The 22,350-nt window shown below is 36.7% G+C and overlaps 1 protein-coding gene across 4 annotated transcripts in view; it reads left to right on the top strand.

Moving 5' to 3' along the window:
• PPP3CA (protein phosphatase 3 catalytic subunit alpha) overlaps positions 1-22,350 on the top strand; it is a 330,036-nt gene that overhangs the window by 137,882 nt on the left and 169,804 nt on the right. Inside the window, exons 1-2 of one of the 4 annotated variants that reach the window (XM_045471804.1) lie at positions 8,860-8,866; positions 12,302-12,306. The exons of 2 other annotated variants lie outside the window; for them this stretch is intronic. Coding sequence is in view for 1 of the 2 variants with exons in the window: in XM_045471799.1 (XP_045327755.1) it covers positions 6,644-6,665 (22 nt within the window). In the remaining variant the exon portion in view is untranslated. Of the gene's footprint in view, positions 1-6,628; positions 6,666-8,859; positions 8,867-12,301; positions 12,307-22,350 lie in introns of those variants that run through there. One more of the 4 variants, XM_045471799.1, reaches the window with a different exon arrangement.

The raw sequence follows: 22,350 nt of genomic DNA on the forward strand, positions 1-22,350 counted from the left end.
CTATCCTCATGTGAATGGGACAATTGGAGAGGTAAAATAACTAGTGTTTCATTTGCACGTAAGAGTTAGGAAGAATAATTACACACACACACACACACACACACACACACACACACACACACAAACACTATCGTTCCATAATGGCAGTTGCGTCCAAACAAGTATATTTTTCCTTGAGTATTAGAAAAACTAGATCTTTTTTTTTACTTAAAAAAATTTTTTTAACATTTATTCATTTTTGAAAGAGACAGAATGCAGGCAGGGAAGGGGGAGAGAGAGAGGGAGACACTGAATCAGAAGCTGGCTCCAGGCTCTGAGCTGTCAGCACAGAGCCTGACGTGGGGCTTGAACCCATGAACCACCCCCCGCCCAACAAACCATGAGATCATGACCTGAGCCAAAGTTGGACGCTCAGCCAACTGAGCCACCCAGGTGCCTCAAAGCTAGATAATCTTATTAAAACATATTAATCTCCATCTGAGAAAGCATCAGTAACTTTGTTAAATAAAATTTAGTGTCAATACTATCTATATAAGAGATTATATTTGAGTTTGATTACTAAAAAGGGGATGAAAATAGAAATAGAAATGTTTCTGGTGAAAACTAATAGATTAATTTTCCCTTTCTCATTGGACTATTATTTTAGCAAAGAAAGGAAACAAAACAAAAAGGAAAAATCACAAAACATGCTGTGAAGTAATTGTGAAAAACAAAGCATTGGGTATATATAGTATTATTTGAAAAATGTGTTCCTTGAACTTGTCTCAAAGAATTTGAAGATTTAAGTCTGCTGTAAAAATTAGCATGCTAAATAATCTGATTTCCTTTGTGATGAAAGTATTCATATGTATTTGTAATCTTAACTATATAAGTGGCAGTGAAACATGTTTTCTTCCTAAGTGTGATCATCTGTTTTATATTTAATTGGAGAAAATTTCTTCCAGTTTTCTGATTATAATGATAACATGGCATGCAAGAAACCAGAGCATGTTCATCAAACCTCATGATTATAAGTACTTAACTTCATGGAAAATGATCATTATGGATCATGTTCAATAACATTCATTTGGCTACATATCATGTAAAGTTAGTTCCATTCTTGATGCTGTAAAGTTATGGATTTGTATATCTTGTTTTTTTTTTTTTAAATTTAAATGTTTATTTTTGACAGCGAGAGAGCACGTGAGTGGGGGAGGGAAAGAGAGAGAGGGAAACCCAGAATCTGAAGCAGGCTCTAGGCTCCGAGCTGTCAGCACAGAGCCCAGAGCTGGGCTCGAACCCATGAACCGTGAGATCAAGACCCGAGCCAAAGTCAGAAGCTTAACCGCTGAGCCACCCAGGCGCCCCTTGTCTATCTTGTTAATGAGGGAAATTTGGAAATCTGATTTTGAGTTTGAATTCTCTGATTTCATTTTGCAACTGAAAACAGTACATTTAGAAATCGATATGCATTGTTATGTGAAATACAATTTGTTAACTGGCCTTTCTCAAGATGACAGTTCCGAAGACCTCCATGTGTGTTGAATACTCATTTCATTCAAGGCGTTGACTACTTTTAAGATTGCTTTAATTGAAAGAAAATTTAGCTTCTAGGAATAAAAGTTTTATTGTTTACGTGGAAGATTCAGAATATTATGATTTAAGTTCTCTTTTGAAATAACTTACAGGGGTGCCTGGGTGGCGCAGTCGGTTAAGCGTCCGGCTTCAGCCAGGTCACGATCTCGCGGTCCGCAAGTTCGAGCCCCGCGTCGGGCTCTGGGCTGATGGCTCAGAGCCTGGAGCCTGTTTCCGATTCTGTGTCTCCCTCTCTCTCTGCCCCTCCCCCGTTCATGCTCTGTCTCTCTCTGTCCCAAAAATAAATAAACGTTAAAAAAAAAAAAAAAAAAAAAAAAAGAAAAGAAATAACTTACAAATGGCGTTTCCTGATAGGCTTGTCTACCCAAAGCTAGATGAGAGGATAGATGTTTAACTTGATAAGATTTTATTATCACATCTAATCATTTTTGAGAAGAGGTTAATTTTCTTCTGTCTTTGCCTCCATGCTAGTATTACTCTTAAGATGTGATTTGAAAGCTGTCTCTAAAAAATGATATACTAGAATTCTACTTTTAACTGTATTTCTATTTATCTGCAGTATTCACAATACTATAGAATACTTTTTAAGGGGAGAAAAGGCTTTATTAAAATGTTATGCATATTTGTTTATTGTTGGTTGCCTCTTTTATAAGTAGAAGAATCTGCATATAAAATATCGATGATGTCATTAATGAAGTACGGGTTGTAAATGTCACGGATATGTCTAATGACCATCATTGAGGTAAAAATATTAGTTTTCTAATGGAAATAATATCAACAATATTCTATGTATTTTTTAAGTACCAACTTTACATTAGATTTTAAATATCTTACTGTGATTTTATGTATTTCTGTGCTTTTCTATTAAGAGCTGGCTTGTCACCACTGTGTACAAGGATATTTGTCACTTAATCAGCTATCTTTGAAATTTTTTTGTGGCATTTTCCCTAATTTATTTTCTCATTTTTGTTACATGAGCCCATATTACTAATAGATTTGCAAATTTTATATTATATATTGTATAATTTATATTTAAATTCCAAATTTAAATATCATACTTTCCAGATGTATTGATAAAATAGGAAAATTTGAGCACAAGATGAAAAAATTGGAGCATATCAGACTTTGGCTGTGAATCTGAGAACCCCAGTCTTACACTTCCATCATTCCCCATTCTTGTGCCCTGCAGACAAGTAGAATTTTAACATTGATTCACAACACCTCGCTCAGTATCTGCTACATAACACTTAACAAATGGCACTTAACCATAGCTTTTTTTTTTTTTTTTTTTTTTTTTTGGGACAGAGAGAGACAGAGCATGAACGGGGGAGGGGCAGAGAGAGAGGGAGACACAGAATCGGAAACAGGCTCCAGACTCTGAGCCATCAGCCCAGAGCCCGACGCGGGGCTCGAACTCATGGACCGCGAGATCGTGACCTGGCTGAAGTCAGACGCTTAACCGACTGCGCCACCCAGGCGCCCCAACCATAGCTTTTTAAATAAATGAATAAACTCAGGTCTTTAGCAGATGTTCTCCAAAGGACCATGTGTTTATTTTTGATATGAAGGAGCATGTGGATATCCAGTCAAAATTATGGAGGGTAAATAGTGGTAGAGAACGTTCTTCATTGGTTGGTGATTGCTTATGTCTGGTTTGGAGCCTTGTGTGTGTGTGTGTGTGTGTGTGTGTGTGTGTGTGTGTGTTTTTAAGATCTATAGTTATGCTCATTTCAGCCCTCAAAACCTGTCACTTTTCTCTGCACATCCATTTACTCCATTAGTTCTGGTTCCTTTTCCCAGAGAGCAATTTGTTTTAGAGTTTATCCCCATTGCTGAAATATTCTTATTATTTGTGTTCCTATCTTATCTGGATGTTGGATGAACTGGATTTTCCAATTGTTCCACATGATTTTTTCCTTTGTTTTCTCTAAATGAATTGTTTCTGGAAAGGAATCTGAACTGTGGGTAATTATTATTCAGCCTTGCTAGTGTTTGTGAAAGCAAAAGTTGACCTTATACAGTGAGAAGCTATGGGAAAACTTGGGTGTAGCAAAAATTGTTTTTAAAAGTGAGAGCAAAATATTCAACAGTGAAAGTGGGAGAGGATGCCTTATTTTTTCCACATTTAACTTAACAAAAAAGGTGGGAGTCATTCAATCAAGTAGTGCAGTTTTTAAGGAATTTTTCTTAGGGTAGTTGATGATTCTCTTCCTCCTACTCCTTTTTTTTTCTTTCCCCATTCCCTTTTCCCCTTAAAACTCTTTATTAAATTTTTTTCTCCTTTTCTTTCCCTCCTTCTCTTTCCACCAATTAAAAGTCTTCTTTTTGAGGGCTTTTCTGAAAAATAAGGGGTTCATCCTCAAGCTCCAGAAAGTGGAGAGGACTACATAGAACCACTGAAATTTTTTTCTTGTCCCACCTTGAAAGGACAAACAAATCCTTTATTAAAACATAGATCTCAGGGCACCTGGGTGGCTCTGTCGGTTAAGCATCCGACTTTGGCTCGGGTCATGATCTCCCTCCCAGTTCATGGGTTTGAGCCCCGCATAGGGGTCTGTGCTGACAGTTCAGAGCCTGGAGCCTGCTTCAGATTCTGTGTCTCCCTCTCTCTCTCTGCCCCTCTGCTGTTTTCTGTCTCTCTGTCTCTCAAAAATAAATAAAAACTTAAAAAATAAATAAATAAAACGTAGATCTCTTTAGCATCACTCAGGGACTCTGGCTGGCCTGGACCCACTCCTGTAGGAAGTGGAAAAGGTACAGGGTTTGACACATCCAATGGGGACAGAATTTTGGCCTTCAGTTTCTGACTCCTTCGGACAATTTTGTACAGTATTCACACTGTACAATGGAAAGCACAGACCCGCCTTATGCTGATTTCTGTTTGTGATAGTGTTCCTTCCAAAACTGTAGCTCTGGGGAATGTTCTTGGGATTTGTTGAACAGGTACAATGATTCTGTATCAGAGACGAATACTCAAAACTACTATGTGGCTTTTCAAAATGGAAAGGGATCTGGAGCCTACTGGTATTATTTCTTCACTTTACAAACAAGGAAACAGCAATTGAAAAGTGAAGTTAGGTAACCAGTAAGTGGCTGAGCTCTGCCTAAATTTGTCTGCTAACCTGAGGACTTACTGGCATGTTTAAATATGTAATACCATACTGTTTCACTCACTTAGCGTATAGACAAAGTTAGATTTGATAGTCTAAAAAGGGATTATGTTTCTGTAAGTTATTCAGCATTCCAATTTTACCTAATAAATTAAGTAGCTTAACATGATATCATGTGAAAATTTTAAACCAGATTTACCTAGTTGTGCATCCAAACTCTGCCACTTAATATTAGTGTGAACTTGAACAGTGTGTTTAACCTCTTTTTCTTAATCTGTGAAATGAGGGCAATAAACACTTATTTTATACGGTTATGGGAAAGCCAGGTCTCAAATCCAAATAGTCAAACCTCTTGACACCAGGGAAAAGTGCTCTATGCCTGAATGAAATCCATATAGAATGTCTAGCCTCGGTTTACCCACTAGTGTAGCTCATTTCTGCAACAAATTTTAAAAGCATATCTAAGACTTTTACTTTTGTATGTTTTGGAACATTTCTATTTTCCCCTGGTCATTGAAGGTGTACCATTGGTATTCGAATAACAGTTTAGGGAAGGGATTTTTCAGTAGTTTCTCTTTCAAAATGGTTTTGATATAATTCACCATAGATGCATGTGTTGATTTTGTTTAATCCTAAGTAGGCTGTTAAAATCAACAGAACATTTTTGTAGCAAGTGGAAAGCTCTAGAACGCAGTTTTGCAGGACTCACTTTTTGGAATGCATGGCCCCAATCTGGTGATCAGCTGGTGAAATACAATTCATAGCACCATGACTCACAACAGTAAAGTGAATTTAGGATTTAAAAAAAAATATAATTGACTTATTTGTTATCACTACTAATTCCTTAATTTCAGACAGTGCCATTCATTCTGCAAATGAGAGAAAAATACTTCATATAATTGAAGTTCATTTGGGAACCATATTACTATTTCCCCTCACATGGTACAATGGCTAGTGTTTCCAAATAGGAAATCATACATAAAACCATTTAATTTATTGATAGTGAAGCATCTTTGTTTCGGATTCATATGCAGGTCAGCCAAAAGCTACCTCAAAAAGCACCTTCATTCTTAGATTCTTCTAGTAGATATTCATTGTTGATACAAAAGTTCAAGACTTAGGTACTTTTTTCTTTTAATTAAGCTTGATAGTCATTTAATAAAAGATTCTCTAAATTCGGTGATAATGCAGTCTGTTACATACTGAGTATGTCTTATATTTCTCTGCTACTTAAATTCTGTTTTTATTGAGCTTTGGTAGTACAACTTTAATCTTAAACTGATCATGTTATATTTCTAAATCTTTGCTAAACGGCAAACATTTTTTATACTATATAGTTAAGTATATTGCACATTTTAAATGGCTTAGCAGGGTCTTAGAATAAATTCAGTATGTCAGCAGGACAAGGTTTGCTCTAGAGCAAATTCTATTAGCTTTATTAAATTAGGGATTTTAAAAATGCCTAAATGAAAACAACTGAAGGTTAGTTTTATTGAGTTAAAAGGGACATTTGGATTAGAATGGTGAACGGGTCCTTGTTTCTGAAACACATAAGTGAGCCTTCTTTCCCTTTCACTGTTGTTTACCTTTCTTTACCACAGGGAAGGAAGTGCTTGTGCTGTAACAAATTAAGAAGAAATTATATTTTGCTTAATAGGTAACTGGGTGGTTAATAGTTAATTAGGCTCAAGAGAAAATTGAGAAAACTTTTTGTTCCTTTCATAATATTAGAAATGAGGAATTTGGGAGAAATCAATACAACGGGCATTAATGAAAGCATTCGGTGTTTTGGTAATAACCCTCTTTATTGACATACAAGTATTCTTTAGGAAGAGAAATCTATTTGTAGTCCCCTATATTTTGTTTAATATCTCTTGGTTAGATGAACAATTTTTTTCTTTAATTTTACAGTAATTTGCATTGATTTTTAAAACTTTTCAAGATAATTTTCTCTTGGCATGAAGGCACATATTTCATTTGGTAAATGAAATATTATATTTTACATTATTATTTACATTATTAATTACAAATGTTATCATTGTAAATTATTAACAAGGTAAATATTACATTGGGTAAAGTGACATTCCCTCAGTGCAAACTTGAGTCAGTACAAAATCTAAAGAAAGGACATGAGAATTTTCTTAGCAAAGAGGTATGCCGTTACTTACATAATTACACCGTCAGAATGAAAACACTTGATTATTGCTATTAGAGTGAATAGTTGTGTTCTCTAACGTTTTTCTCTTGCATTTCACCTAAGGGGTTCTATTAATTTAAATGAAAATAAAGGAAATGACTAGGAGGAGAATTGCTATGGCTAATTACACTCATGTGCCTAATCAGTGTGCGGGTGGTTTGGATTTCTGTGCAGTTCAGAGTTTATCAAAATAAGACTTCCAGAGCCCAATTTGGCCCTTTGCATTTGATCACTGATTATTTCAGTGAGCTCTCCCAGGGGATTTTGCTGGCTAGTTACATCAGTGACTCCCCAGAGCACATTGGCTTGATAAAGGGTGCTGTTACACATTATTTTGCTGTGGGAGGAATCACATTCTTGAGTTTTAAATTTGGTTTATCTAATAGGTAGAAATAGAACTTCTTCCATAGAGCCATTGATCAATACTGAAAACCTAAGTGTATCTTAAGGGATGGGAGTCCTCTCTAAATGAAGGTCTGTAATGATTCTTGCTCTCTTTCTTGGGAAGATACAACTCAGGGAGCTACTGTTATTTTTATGCTTTTTCTGCTGTTTTTTTTTCAACGTTTATTTATTTTTTGGGGGACAGAGAGAGACAGAGCATGAACAGGGGAGGTGCAGAGAGAGAGGGAGACACAGAATCGGAAACAGGCTCCAGGCTCCGGGCCATCAGCCCAGAGCCTGACGCGGGGCTCGAACTCACGGACCGCGAGATCGTGACCTGGCTGAAGTCGGACGCTTAACCGACTGCGCCACTCAGGCGCCCCTTTTCTGCTGTTTTAACAAGTCTCATAATAATAATCGTAAGCACTTACTGAGCACTTTAGCACATGTCAGGCATTCTTCAAGTTTTTACGTGGCATGTAGTGTGTTGTTCAATCCTCGCGAGAGCCTTGTGTGATAGGTGATATTATTATCTGCATTTTGCAGATGAGGAAAACTCAGGCACAGAGAGATTGGATAAATCACCCGGAGACGGAGACCAACAGGTAGCAGAAAAAGGATGTGAACCCAATAGGTGGTGGGGGTCCGGAGCCCTGGGGACAAGCACAGTTGCATTACCCAAACTTCTTTCCTATAAGCCCCTAATATAAGAAGGGACATTATTTATTTTGAGAACAAAAATTCATTGTAATTAATCTGAGTAAACACTTAAATGATCGATAGTCTTTGTTATCTCTGGCTAGCATGTTGAAAGGTTGGCTTGGCCCCAGATCACAGATGCAGAATGCTGTGTTTCAATGCGAAGGAAGGCAGGGAAGGTGCCTGCAGCTGTGACATTCCTATCAACATCCACAATCAGAGATTTTCTTTCCTGCGGTTGGAAGTCTTTGGTTTCCTTCTTCCTTAATTAGCTTTTTAAAAGAGTCATAGCAACTGCCTTTGACAACCTGCAATGGGCAGGCATTTGCAGGTTAATGTGGTGAGGTTTAGTGGAAAGGACACGGGATTTAGAGTCAAGACTCTAGGAATACATCTTGGCCCCATGCACTACCTGTGTTATATTCACCATGCCACGTAAGCACATTTTTCTTGTTCTCTTCATCTATAAAGTGATGAATCTTATGATGCCTATCACAAAGGGCTATTATAAAGATTGAATGAAATCATGTATACAAAAGTGTTCAACTATGTATGTATAGATATTGTTTTAATGTTTAATACTTTTTTAAGTTGCAAATCTTATATTCATAAAATAGTTCTTTGTTCCAAATAATATTTCTGCCTAATAGAGCAGTCACACGCAGATAGCTAGAGTGGTTTTCAGTTCAGATAAAATATAAGGAACTTATTCGTTATTGATTTGAAAACGACTAATGGCATTTGGTATCTTTAAATCATATTTGACTTGGGGCGCCTGGGTGGCTCAGTCAGTTAAGCGTCTGACTTCAACTCAGGTCACGATCTCGCGGTCCGTGAGTTCGAGCCCCGCGTCGGGCTCTGGGCTGATGGCTCAGAGCCTGGAGCCTGCTTCCGATTCTGTGTCTCCCTCCATCTCTGCCCCTCCCCCATTCATGCTCTGTCTCTCTCTGTCTCAAAATAAAAAACTTAAAAAAAATCATATTTGACTTAAATCAATATTATAGAGCTATATTCGTGTATCATCAAGTAAACAACCTATGCTTTATAGACTAAAAGATGTTAACTTTTATTGCGTAGTGGTACACTGTTCAGTATGATGGATATATGAATAAGTAGAAATCAGAAATAAGCAAGCCTTCCACTATGCGGGGTTTTTTTGTTTGTTTGTTTTTTTGTTTTTTTGTTTGGAATTTGATAGACAAATGTTCCTTCAGCTTAAACAAACTCACATGTTTATGATTTTGATTATAATTTCTGGCCAGCTTTACTGATATTGAATATTCATGTTTGCATGAACTTAGTAACTTACTTTGTTAAAATAGTTGAGTTGGTTATTTGTTTACAGTAGGCTTTCACAAAATACAGTATGTCTGGAAGACTGAATTTTATAGGAAAAAAACTTGGGAAATATTTGATTTCTCTCCTCGATACTCATAAGGTACAATAACATATTCAAATCTTTATGAAGACTTGCCATAAATGAGCCCATTTAAATATGTTTTACATAGAGGTGCCTGTGTGGCTAGGTTGGTTAAACTTCTGACTCTTGGTTTCAGCTCAGGTCATGAACCCGGGGCTCCTGAGTTCGAGCCCTCTGCTTGGGATTCGTTCTCTCTCTATCTCTGCTCCTCCCCTGCTCGGGTTTATTCCCTCTCTCTCAAAATAAATAAAATAAACATTTAAAAACTATATGTTTTACACAAATGTTCTGGAACATTTTCTCTCCCAGAAAATGGTGGTTTGTTTGTTTTTTTTTTAAATAATATATCTGTTAGCCCAGTACTATTATTGGGAAAATGTTGCTGCACACATAAAACCTGATGGTCTGGGGCGTCTGGGTGGCTCAGTCGGTTAAGCGTCCGACTTCAGCTCAGGTCACCATCTCGAGGTCCGTGGGTTCGAGCCCCGCGTCGGGCTCTGGGCTCAGAGCCTGGAGCCTGCTTCCGATTCTGTGTCTCCCTCTCTCTCTGCCCCTCCCCCGTTCATGCTCTGTCTCTCTCTGTCTCAAAAATAAATAAACGTTAAAAAAATAAAAAAAAACAAACAAACAAAAAACCTGATGGTCTTGGAAGGCTCAGTGGTCTCTAGGCTTTCATATTCATTGCTTCTCTGACCTTTCCACTAAGGTCACAATATACTACTAGTAAGAATTTCATATATGCCCATGATGATGGATACAGTTCTTAATTAGACAACTATCTTGGGCCATATTTAATGTCATGTGGCAAGATAAGTTCCTTCCCGGTAGCCCATATGGTACAAACATTTATATGCTAATACTTAGGGGTTTTTGAGGCATGAATAAGCCAAGTGTAAAGAAGAGTTTTCACGCACTGCAACGAAATGCTGGTATGCGGAGCGAAAGCAATGCCGTGGGAATTCAGGGAAGCACAATAGGAACAAGTAATATATTTTTATTCTTAGCAAATTTGAGTTCATCCTTTGTACCAAGTATTGAGCTAAGCACTTGTACAAGTATGTTCTCATTTAATCCCTTTAACAGCCTCTTGAGGTAAATATCCCCATTTCACAGGTGAGGAAACTGTGGTTTCTCAAGGATTTCCTCGCCAGAATGTGAGGATAAGTGAGGAGGGACTTCAGAACTCAGAACCACTATGCTTTGTGGCCTAGAGAGCTCAGATTCTGCTCTGTATTGCTGGTGACAGGCAATGGCAGGTAGACTAAGCAGGCTCTTTAAGGAACAGATGTTGGGGAGGCACGCTTCAAACAAAATCACAGACTAGCCTGAGAGGTAGCCAGCAGTCATTGATGGGATACCGTTTGGCTTTGGGTGGAACCTGAGCTCAATGCTCGTGTGTGGGAAAACTTCAGAGGCTCCTCTGGCCTTTGAGTCAATCCATCGGAAACCAAATTACAACAAAGACCTCGTACTTTTTACAAGTGAAAAACTGAAACCGCTATTCCTTGGGCTGTTCCGGTCTCTTTCAAGACTGGGAACGATGAAGTAAGAAGACAGCCAAGCCAAATGAGAAGTTTGTTCAAGGAACAAACTGTGCATTTGGGATAAATATTATTGCATTCAGAGAATTAGGTGGGTCAAGAAATCATTGAACCAATGTATTTTGAATGCTTGCTATGGCCATCACTCTGGGTAAGGGATAGGAGACTCCTAAGGAAAGAGCCTTAGCAGGGAATTCAGAGAACTCCATGTGTACTTCAGGCTTTTCCATTAATTACTTTTGGATCACTGGATGAGTTTCTCCTTATCTACAGAGAGAAAGTCACAAGGATTAAAAGCACAGCTCTTAGAGCCAGGGGGCCTGCTTTAAGCCCAGGCTTCCCCTACTTACTTGCTGCTGTGTGACCTTGATAAACTTACTGAATTTCTTTGTGCCTGTGTTCTTGTATATGAAAAATAGAATAATAGTACCTGCATCATGGGATTGTTATGAAGACTGAATGAGTTAACACATATCCGGTATTTAGAACAGTGTCTGGGATATAGTAAGTGGTATATAAGTGATTATTTCATTGTTATTTTTATTGTTATTGTTATCACTGCTACTCGTAGTCTCCTTGAGCCTCAGTTTCTTCAACTAGAAAATTGAAGAGTGAAATTAAATGATATTTAAGAACGTAATTTCATATTTGTACACATTTATTAAACAACATAAAACCCTTCTAGGGCTCCTGGGTGGCTCAATCTGTTAAGCCTGACTTGGTTTAGGTCATGATCTTGCAGTTCATGAGTTGAAGCCCAACATAGGGCTCTTGGCTGTCAGCCCACTTAGGATCCTCTGTCTCCCTCTCTCTGCCCCTCCCCTGCTTGTTTTCTCTTGCGCTCTCTCTCTCAAGAATAAGTAAACATTAAAAAAAACCCTTCTACTAATCTGTGGGTGTCTTTTGAGAGCAAAAGTATGAAAATTAGTATAGGCAGCAAGTGTTTTGTGATTTGAGGGCAAAGAGATAAAGAAAACTTTGTATTTTGGTGATCAAAGGACATTTTATTAAGTAATTGCTACTCAAGGACTGGTGATTCAGATGGAAAGCAGGCTTTGGGTCTTTTCAGAAGTTGTGACATTTATTTGAATCAGGATGATAAGGAGGTTGCGCACTTAAGGAGCTGAGCAAGGCAATTTGTTAATCATAAGGAATACTTAATGAAGAATTTGCTATGCTAATAATGTTCCCAGCATTTTACACATATTAGTTTGTTTAATCCTCTATTTCCAAATCTGGAAACTATAGTGTAGAGAAGTTAAGCAACTTGCCCCGGATCATACAATTTGGTGACGTTGGGGTGTAAACCCAGGCACTTTGGCTTCTCAGTTTGTGCTTTTAGACCCTTTGCCTTACTATTTCTGAAAGGCTTGAGGAAAGGTATGGAATTATATGGAATACTTGGGGTATTGAGTAATTGGGTATGGCCAGACCATAATGCTTGGGGATTAGATGGATTAGGGGAGATGGATTGGGAGAAATCATCTGACCCTCACTTTAATAATCTAGATGAGCATGTAATTGAGCAACTAGACTAGAATGGGTATCATAGTCGTGATGAGGAAGCTGTGATGGAGGGAGTCTTAGCCCTTTTGGCTCAAAGATCCTTTTGAAAGTCTGCGAAACTGTGGACTTTCTCCCCAGAAATTTGTGCAACACATTAGCATCAGATCCACAGAATTTCTACAGTTTCACAAAACTTTTAATTTATTTGATGCTTTATACAGCTTGGTTTTTCTCCCGTCTAATAATTGTGTATTTCGTAAAAGTCTGCAGGTTTTCTTTCTTTCTGTTTTTTTTGTGTTCTGTATTTTCTTCCAGTAATCATATTTTTAAAATATTTTACTTTTCGTTAGATACCTGTTCTTTGGTTATTAACTTTTATAAAATACAACTTAGGTGAGCTCCTGATGATTTAATCAACTTTGTATCCCCACTCTATGAATGTATATAAATAAATAATTGCAGTGAAATTTCCTGTAATTGTTTTCCTTTGTTGTTTCAGTACCAAATGGTGGTAGACTTGTGGCAAATAGTCTCTACCAGGATCCACATTGTTCTGTGTTTATTCATGAACAGTTTGTTATTTGAATAGTTGTATCTGGGATGGGGAAATTATTTGCATTTAAAAAAGAGAGGTAAGTCCTATTTCCAATGCAAATGAAATAGGCTCTTATGGAGAAACAGATCCAAGATTCTGTCCTTGTTTCTGGGACACACTTTATTGTCCCTTAAGAATGGAAACCCTTTGGGTAATTAGAGTCTAGAGGTAAGGGAGTTCAGAAAAGGTTGGTGACGGATTATCATTTGTTTTGTTTATCATTTGGTGTGAATAATAATTGGGTCCCCCTTGGCTAGGTGGGGAGTAAGCAATGCCAATACCTATGGGAAATTGTTCTAGTAAAATTCATATGCTATTTAGGATTTGGCTTTTTTTTTTTTTTTTTAATACAATCTAACTTGGCAGTCTGGTGAACTGAACTCAAATTTATCATCCTGAGGTCATAAAAACAAATTTTCTTCTTTCTTTTCTTTTTCCTTTAATTTTCTTTGAACTTTTACTGCACTTTGAACTGTTTATGTCTCCATTACAAAAGTATATATTATTTGTTTGTAAAATTATTTCTTTGTACAAATGTAAATATCCTCAAAAATCATGATGTTAATGTTTTAAGAAAATATTATCTAAAAAGCAACTTCAGAGGTATTTTCTCAGACTTTAGGCTTATAAAGGAAAGTTGCTTTTAGTTAGTTTACATTTAAGTAATGGATAGAATCTTTATGACACTTTTCTTTCTCCAGGACTTTCTGAATGCATATACCCTATATGTCATTTTTTAAAATATAGCTTGATATGTAGAGTATTAGCAAATCAAAGACTATTTCGAGTTTCATTATGAATGACTGAACACACTCTTTTGGGAATGAAGACATTTTCCTGATTTAAATTATATTCCAAAAAAAAAATCGACAATATAATACAGACTTCATTTATGTGTTTCGATCAGGGAAGGGGACATTTCACTGAAAGTGAAAGTATGCCATAACTGAGCCATATCTCTTTTAAATATTAGTTATTTAAAATCCCCTCTTTGTAACAGTGTATTGTTTGGCAATCTGGAATAAGAGATATTTATGAAGTGTGGAATGTACATTTGACCCTGGAATAATGGATTTGAACTGACAGGCCACTTATATGTGAATATCTTTTATAAGTACAGTATAGGAATGTAAATGTATTTTCTCTTCCTTATGATTTTCTTAACACAATTTTCTGTTCTCTATCTTACTTTATGTTAAGAATATGGTATATAATACATATAACATACAAAGTATGTATTAATTGTCCATTTATGTTATTGGTAAGCCTTCCAGTCAATAGTGGGCTCTTAGCAGTTAAGGGTTTGGGGAATCAAAAGTTATATGCAGATTTTCAAATACACAAGGGGTTGGTGCTCCTAATTCTCATGTTCAAGGATCAACTGTATACTGTCATGATTATCATAGATATCCCCTGATATCCTCTGGGGCTATTGAGAAATATGGAACTGAACACACATATGATCAATTTTGCCAAGCCATCATTCTTGTGTATTTAGCATATTGAGAATGGCTCCATTCCTTTCCTATGAAATAACAGACACAGATTCTGTGGTGACTGTCCCACCTCTGCTCAACTTTCAATTACCTCTGGGTGTGTGATTGCGCTGTGATTGGTAAGGATGATGGGAACTACAGTTCTGAAGAAGTGGGGCACTCTCAAGGGCTTTATAAAAAAATACATAAACTCTGTTGTTAGAGTAATATACACTATTACACTCTGATTTTTGTGGAGTGTGTGTGTATGTAGACATAATTACTTTTCACTGGATATAACCTATATCTTACATTTGTGTTAATCTACTAGTGGTCCCACATTTAATCCTGATTTTTTTTGGAGGGGAGGGTGGATATTTATGCCAAAGGACGATTTTAAATGATATGGTGATAAAATTGTTATATTTCTTGTCTGCCAGCTGTGAATTCTGCACATGTAACTTTAAGAAAAGCACTCCCTCCCATTGGTGCCTAAATGGCTCACTGTCATGCCTAAATGAGTGTCTTTAAGTTGGATAGTGAAAATTTTATGAAACTGAAGCTTTTTGGCTGTCTTGGAGAACCATAACCCAAAGTTATATATCCTGGGAATTATGTTGTTCTGTTTGTCATTCTATATGTGCTTAGAATGAGCTAGATAAGCTAGGCTTTAGCTATTCTTGACAGCTGCATTTCACAATACATTTTTCATTGGTGTCTGGTAGTAAGATTTGGATCCACTCTGACCGGTAGTGATAGCCATCAAGCAAGTGGTAAAAAGAAGCGAAAGGAGGACTCTCTCCTGAATGACTTCTGACACTTAGGGATGCTGAGAGAGTGTTAGTCTAGTAAGAATCAGTTATCACAAGTCTGAAAATTTTTAAAAAGGATTTACATTTACTGATGCATACTTCAATAAATATATAATACTAACATTTTTAAAGGTAGAGAAATGTTCTTTTTAAAGGTAACATTTGAACTGCTTTCTGAAATGCCATAGGATAGCACTTTATGAGTCTAAAAGTACCGAAGCACCATTGTATCCAGGTGATATCATTTTTATTGTTATGGGTCAATTTTACATCACAAGTAACTGCAAATTTTATCTGTGATCCTGTATTCACATATGGCCTTAAAAGCAAGTTAGCCCTTCAGACTTTTTGTAGTGATTTTTTTCCTGTCCCCTTTTTGCTTTTCTATCTGTTGCTCACTGTTGACCATGTCTGTTTCATCTTGGGTGTGGCCTCTCGCTCCACCCCGCCATCTGGCATCCACAGTCTCCTTCCTGTAATGAGTGCTTCAAAAAAGACATTTACTAAATGAAGGTTTCAGTTTCTGAGTTATTTTGGTTATTGACTATCCTTTTTATAATTACATACTTTTAGACTGAACAGGCCATTTGTTTCTATTCTCTCTTTTTTTTTTTTTTTTTTTTATTATTTTATTTTTGGGACAGAGAGAGACAGAGCATGAACGGGGGAGGGGCAGAGAGAGAGGGAGACACAGAATCGGAAACAGGCTCCAGGCTCTGAGCCATCAGCCCAGAGCCCGACGCGGGGCTCGAACTCACGGACCGCGAGATCGTGACCTGGCTGAAGTTGGACGCTTAACCGACTGCGCCACCCAGGCGCCCCATCTATTCTCTCTTCTTAAACTAATTCTAGTACCACAGGAATTTTCCCCAAATTCTGAGTGAGCAAGCCAAAAAAAAAAAAAAAAAAATCCATTCATTTTTTTTCCTTCATTCAGAAATACATTGATTGACTATCTATCAATACCAAAGCATTTGTTTTGTTGAGGCAAATTATGCTCAGAGTGAGATGGTTGCCAATAATTTAACACAGGCTCACTGTGGGAATTATAATTTATAACGATATTTCACGAGCCAATAGCATATGGGGTAATGTCTCCTAATAAGACAATAAAGAAGTAACAGGCTCCAAATCAATGATAGATTAATTACACTATTGTTTCAGGCTAAGGGGAGATGAAAGAAATAAAGCTCAAATGTAGTGGACGTATAACTGTTTAGGAGTTGGTTCTCAGAAGAGTTGGCTTAGCTAACCAAGAGCTGATGTCCAGCTGCCAGGGTAAAGCAAAAGTCCCTTGTTGCTAGAGTGTGTTGCTAGGGGAATGAAGGCGCTGGTGATGTTGGCGGGCAAGATGATCTTCCAGCTCCGTTTTCACCACTCCTCCAGAGAGTCACCTTGCCATGGCAGGAGTTAGTGTCCAAGGTCTCTGTATATGTGCTGCGCAAACGAGCCTTGATCAAGGTCTTTGGAGAGACATTTAGATCAGGAAAGGGTACCTTTGCCCCAACCAAATACTCTTGGTAAGGCCTCACAAATTTGTGGTATATAACGTTTCAAAGTCCCTTACATCACAGTGGCTCTGCCTTATGCTCTTATTGATAAGTCCCCAGCGGCACCCATCAACAGATAGGCCACTGAGTACTTATTGACAACAACAGATGTTGATGCTAACATTCTAACACGGTTTCCTCGATGTAAACAAATTCACCCTTAGTTCAAAACAACTTCACTCAAGTCACAAACAAGTGGGTTTAACATCATGACCACCAGTACACAACAGTACTAGACGAGACTTTCAATGGGACTTGGTTGTTAGTCTTTCTACGTAATTATTCCAATGTTTTTTGAGTAGTAATGATTGACTTAAAGAGGTGTGGTATTACATGTCAATTTAAAGATGACCTTATAATTAATCTGTTTCCTTAGTTATTTGAGACATTTTTAATGTAAAAAATAGGCACTAGATAAGAGTGGAAAATCTCCCTTAAGTATGGCTTTTTATTAAGGAAGGGAACACAGTCTGTTGCAGCTTTCTTATGAAATTAGCCCTTTTCCATTTGATAGATTAAGAAATTCATGTTTGATTTAAAATCAAAATTGGCAAGTACATTTTAAAAATAAACGAAACAAGTGAATATAAAGTCTCAGAGGATATAATTGTAGGTGGTAGTCACTAAAGCATTCCAAATTTTAAATAGATGTGTGAAGATTATGATTCGGAGAGCACACATTGGAGGTGCTAAGAATTGGGACCTCCTGCATGCTTTTTTTTTTTTTTTTTTTTTTTTTTTATAGGAGTGGGTGTTTCTTAGAAATGGTGGACCAGAGAGAGTGGATGAGAGCAGTTCTGGTCATCAGACCAGACTGAAGCAAACAATATAATCCGGAGCAAGCATTACTGAAACATGGAGAAGCCCAGAAGACCTGATATTTCACTATTGTGCCCATAGGGAATAGGGAGCAGAGAGCCAAGACAGTGGGGAATTAAATGCAAACCTGGGATTTTAACTCCTGCCCTTGGCTCTCTAGAGGGTGACTCTGAGGCAAAATATTGATCTTTGCTTCACTGTGGCACACAGATATAAGGAGATATGCCAGATTTATCATTTTTAAGCCAATCCAATCCCCCCTTCTGTGCAAAAGTGGTAACGTCCTAAAATTGCCACTTAGATTTACATTGTTCGATACTTGGGACATAGATTTGCCACTTCATCAAGACCTTTCAAAGAAGAGAAAGCTTATTCATTAAAAAAAAAAAAAAATCTGATGCCTGTAGATGATTTAACCACAGGGATGGGGACCGTGGGTGGGCATGTGTGGGCATAGAAAATATGTGGGCATCTAGAGTTGAATGATGAATTTGAAAGGAAAAGAATTGTGTGTGGGCATAGATTGATTTTTCATGTCAACTTCCAAGTTTAATTGAAGTCTAGGAGGGTTCGCTATTTTTATTACAGAGATTTCTAAATTTTACATGTATTGAAGAATTGCTAGTCAAATAGTGCAACTCCAATATAGGTAAGGACCTTGGCTTATATTGCATGTCGTAGGCCATTGAGTTGAGGACTTCTGAATGGTAAAGTATGTCTTGGGTTAAAGAAAGTTTTAGAATCCCTAGATACTTTTCATTTCTCAGGGAAAATTATCATGCTCCAAGGGAACTGCTCGCTTGGGAAATAAATTCAAATTGTCTTAAAGTATCTTGTTTGTGTTTTGGTTTTTCTTGAAGTAACTTGTTCATTTTTTGTGACATAGTTCTCTAAAAAAAATCCAATGTTCAAGGCAAAAACGAACAAATAAATAAAAAAACTCTGTGCTTGGGATGCCTGACTGGCTCAGTCAATAGAACATGCGACTCTTGACCTTGGAGTTGTGAGTTCAAGCGCTATGTTGGGTGTAGAGATTACTTAAAAATAAAATCTTAAAAAAACACAGCCTTCTACGTAAGCTTATCTCGGTGACTAGAATTTTATGCATTACTATAAGTTTTCTATTCTAGAGATTATTGTAAATACCATTTGCTAAAAATATTGCTGTAGTCACTTCATCTAGCATTGAGAACCGATGCATATAGTTGTGTACCTGCTAATATAATTGAAAATGACTCATTATCTATTTTTAATTAAAAAATTATAGAGTAGACGCTTACAAAATGACACATCTTCAATTTTTATATATTAAAAAAGTTTTAAGTATTTAACTTAAATATTTAAAGTACTTAATATTTAATTAAAATCCTTAGTTTAATCTGAATATTCAATACCATATATTAAAAACCAGTAAGTATAACTTTGCTTTTATCACGTATAAACTAATTTGTGATTGCCCTGGCCACCATGTTAAGCACTGGACTTGTACATATAACTTTTTTTATTTTAACCACAAAAAAATTAGATTTTATTTAAGCTTTTCAGTAATGCTGAAATGTTTTGAGATTCTTAAAATATAACTTTTGTCAACTCATCTTTCATGTTGAATAAGTATTACATAATTTATTATGTAAGACAGCTGCAATTTTTCTAGTAATTAAATTGAACTAACCAAAATATCAGAAATATGGAGTTTTGCGATTGAACTACCTAACCTTACATGTGGAAGGGGTAGTGGACTGTCACCTTCCCTATGTCCCTGAGTCCTTAGATTTAAGAGTACAGAGTGGCCAGAGAATAAGAAAAGTTGTACATAGAAAGGATAAGGAGTGGCTATGTATCAATAAGCATATTTAAAGGAAAAGTATTTTGAAATTCAGGTAACAAAAGAACTCTGTACTGTAAGGTGCTCATTTTCACTAATTAATTATTAAATCCCTTGTATTGGAACAGTAATTCTTTTTAATTAATTAATGTCTGATCTTTATTAAAGAATTGCTTGTAGCACATTTCAGATTTATGTTCAAAAGTACTGTGTATAGTAAAAATTCTTTAAGCCAGAGGGAAAAAAGATCGCTTATTTTAAGAAGTGCATCGAGCACCATACTACCCTTTTATAATTACTTTGGAGATGTTACATAAAATACCATTGTGCTGTATTTGCATGTAAACATTCAGGAAAACCAAATGAGGCATTCAGTTTGATAGTGAAATGATCAGTACACATACTGTGTCTAAAGCTGAATACATTTTAAGACTCTGGGTCTGAGTGTTAATATTCAGAGAAAGTGGGTAAGGAGGTCTTTGATAAGGATGGGGGACCTCATCATAGCTGTAGTAAAGAAAAAAAACACGAGTAAATAATAAATTGGGGTTTTATTTATAGATGCACTGTGAAGATTTTTTTTTAGTTTAAGTGGGACCGGATGTTTCTGTTTACAAGATTAATATTCAACCACATTTGAGATGGGTAAGCGTATTTTAATTTGACAGACATTAATGTCTGTAATGAAGGCCAGAGACTTTCAAACAAACAAGTGATGAATGTCCACAGAAATGGCATAAGTAGGACCCTAGTAAATAAGTTCCTACAGTGTTTCTTAGAGGCTAGCTGTGGTTAATTTTTAAGCTGTCTCTCCTAGACAGTATGTTTTGTGTATCTTTGCATATAGATATCATGTGCATGGATAAGCCTGTAGCCCAATACTGGTAGAAATTTTGTAAACCCAGGAGAATATAAATCAAACCTAATTGCTCAATATTAGAACCCAAGTGAAATTTAGTGAAAAGTCATCAGCACTTCCTTTTATACATCCCTTCACTGTTTATTCAGAAGCAGGATCAGATTTCAGAGTAATTTTATTTACTGACCATGGCATTACTTTTGTATATTTTAGCTGGCATATTATATCCTAAAATTAACATATTCTATTTTTCGTTACTTAAAGACAGAGCCTTGTCTTCTGGAGCCACCTAAAAAATGAGATATTTATTATATGCTTTAGAGAGAAGAAAGCTGTGTTTGCATCTAAGAGTTTATAGGAACCCAGACATAAAGTAGATGAAGGCAATTTTTTTCCCTTACATATTACATTGTCTCTCATTTTCTTTAACTTTTGTTCTTCGGTTTTGCAGTTTAATGCTTTTCCAGGTATCTCAAGCAAAAACTTACATATATATATATATATATATATATATATATACATATATATATATATGTATATATATATACACACATATATATGTAAGTGTATATATATACATATATATATACACACATATATATGTAAGTGTATATATATATATATATATATATATATATATATCTCACATGATAATCTCTTCAGAGTCTGGATCTGCTAATATTTGTTTTCTGTTGCCTACTTCTCCCTAGTCCTTCTCACTGCCTTGTGTTGAATACAGTACATTGTAGGTGCTTAGTAGGTGCTTGATGATTGATTGGTTGGTTGATTGATGTGGTTTGATTAGAACAGTAGTTTGTGACATGTACAAATGTCCACGAGGGAGAAATGGAGTGCCAATTTACGGAGGTCAGGCCAGAACGTGTTTTAAGTTGTGTTTGACATGTGATATCCTTAAGCTGTCTCTTAACATGTGTCAACATAAATATCTTGGACAGCCCTGGTGCAGACAGTAGTCACATGAAATATGGGACAAGAGCTGTTTCTGTACACATTCTGATTACAGAGAGGGGTGGAACAAACGTGTCTGGACTTGCAAAATAGTGTATCTGCTATGGTTGATTGACATTGTGGAGCATGTTTGGGGGTGGGAATTAAACCGCCTGGCATTTTGTATGCCTTTACTTATGGTATAGATCCGTGAATCTCAGTCTGGATTTCCTATCAGCTCACCCCAAGTTTCCTTAAAACCGTGCCACTGCCCTGGCCCTATCCTAGACAGGTTAAATCAGAATTTCTAGACATTGCCCCTCAGCATCACTCACTTTTAAAAGTGATTCCAGCGTGCAGTTTTGAGACAGTTTGGAGTTTTGTAGGAACCAAAGTTAGAAAAGAAGAAAGATTACAGAATATACTTTTCACTCTCCCCTATTTTCCTACTTCCTTGAGAAGGATGCGACATGGTCCAATCATCATCTAGTATAAACCATTTGTATAGTTTTAAATGTTCTAGTTTCCATATTAAAAAATAAAAGAAATAAGTGGAGTTAATATTAATAAATTTTATCTAGTCCAATATATCCTAAATCTTCTTTCAGCATGTAATCAACATACAAATATTAATGAGATATTTTACACTTTTTTTTTTCTCATATCAGGTGTTCTAAATCCAGTTCATATTTTGTAGGCGTACAGCTCATCTCAGTTTGGACCAGGTGGTTTTCTTTTTTTTTTTTTAATTTTTTTTTTTCAACGTTTATTTATTTTTGGGACAGAGAGAGACAGAGCATGAACGGGGGAGGGGCAGAGAGAGAGGGAGACACAGAATCGGAAACAGGCTCCAGGCTCTTAGCCATCAGCCCAGAGCCTGACGCGGGGCTCGAACTCACGGACCGTGAGATCGTGACCTGGCTGAAGTCGGACGCTTAACCGACTGCGCCACTCAGGCGCCCCTCATTTCTTTTTTTTTTTTTTCAACGTTTATTTATTTTTGGGACAGAGAGAGACAGAGCATGAACGGGGGAG

Source organism: Leopardus geoffroyi, chromosome B1, assembly GCF_018350155.1.
Source record: "Leopardus geoffroyi isolate Oge1 chromosome B1, O.geoffroyi_Oge1_pat1.0, whole genome shotgun sequence".
Taxonomy (NCBI): Eukaryota; Metazoa; Chordata; class Mammalia; order Carnivora; family Felidae; genus Leopardus; species Leopardus geoffroyi.